Source organism: Heterodontus francisci, chromosome 3, assembly GCF_036365525.1.
Source record: "Heterodontus francisci isolate sHetFra1 chromosome 3, sHetFra1.hap1, whole genome shotgun sequence".
Taxonomy (NCBI): domain Eukaryota; kingdom Metazoa; phylum Chordata; class Chondrichthyes; order Heterodontiformes; family Heterodontidae; genus Heterodontus; species Heterodontus francisci.
The window spans coordinates 192,572,603-192,573,421 of NC_090373.1; the positions used below are offsets into that span (position 1 = coordinate 192,572,603).

Here is an 819-nt window from a genome sequence, read left to right on the forward strand (position 1 = left end):
GTTGAATCTACTTCCAATAGCTGTTCAGGCAGTGCCTTCCAGGTCACGCAATGAAACAATTTCCTCATGTCGCCTCTGGTTCTTTTGTCATCTCTCTGGATAACTAAACTAAAATAAGTAATAGCTTTGTCATCTTAATTATCTTGTAACAGCACCACCCATAGTACTGCAAACTGTGCAGGCTGAAAAGTCTGCTTTCCTCTTTGAGCTAAATCAGCTCATCTCAGGTTCATGTAACCAGCAGCAAGCTAAAGGTAGCAGAGTCCTGAGGAGAGGTTAAAGGTTTTGGGATTGCTTATGCAGTACCTGCCAAGGCCTTTGCCAGGATCAAGGACCCCGGCGGTGAAGGTCCCGCCTTCTGAGAGCTGCCAGCCAATCAGAGGCAAGCAGCTCTTTAACTGAACAATGCCAATGTGGAGGGGGTGGCTGCTGCCAATAGACCACTCGCCCAAGGCCTTGCAACCAGGCCACAGGTAAGTCTCAGCAGGAGGGGATTCATGGCATGGGGGTTGCGGGTCAGGGGGGTGACATGGGGGGGTCAGCAACAAAGGCAGGGAGATGGCTGTCAGCGGGCCTCACTGACCCCCCCCCCTCCCGACGCTGGGACCCTCGCTCAGATACTAAATGCCTTTTAACGAGGGCTCCCAACCCCTCCGGGAGCCGGCAAGCAATCCGCATGGGTTTTCTCAGCATTCTCCCCGTGCAGCAACAGGCCCCTCTGCCCCTGGGCTAATTCTGGCGGCAGTCCGATGAGGCCCTTAATTGGGCATTAATTGTCCGCTGAAGTGCCTCAATTGGCAGCGGGACGGGAAGGCCATT

At 53.8% G+C, this 819-nt stretch overlaps 1 protein-coding gene across 1 annotated transcript in view; it reads left to right on the top strand.

Moving 5' to 3' along the window:
- The first annotated feature begins 405 nt into the window (after positions 1 to 405).
- The window catches only part of LOC137367174 (calpain-14-like), a 105,148-nt gene continuing 104,734 nt past the window's right edge, over positions 406 to 819 (top strand). The window contains exon 1 of the mRNA XM_068028610.1: positions 406 to 473. Coding sequence (XP_067884711.1) covers positions 406 to 473 — 68 coding nt within the window. The remainder of the gene's footprint in view (positions 474 to 819) is intronic.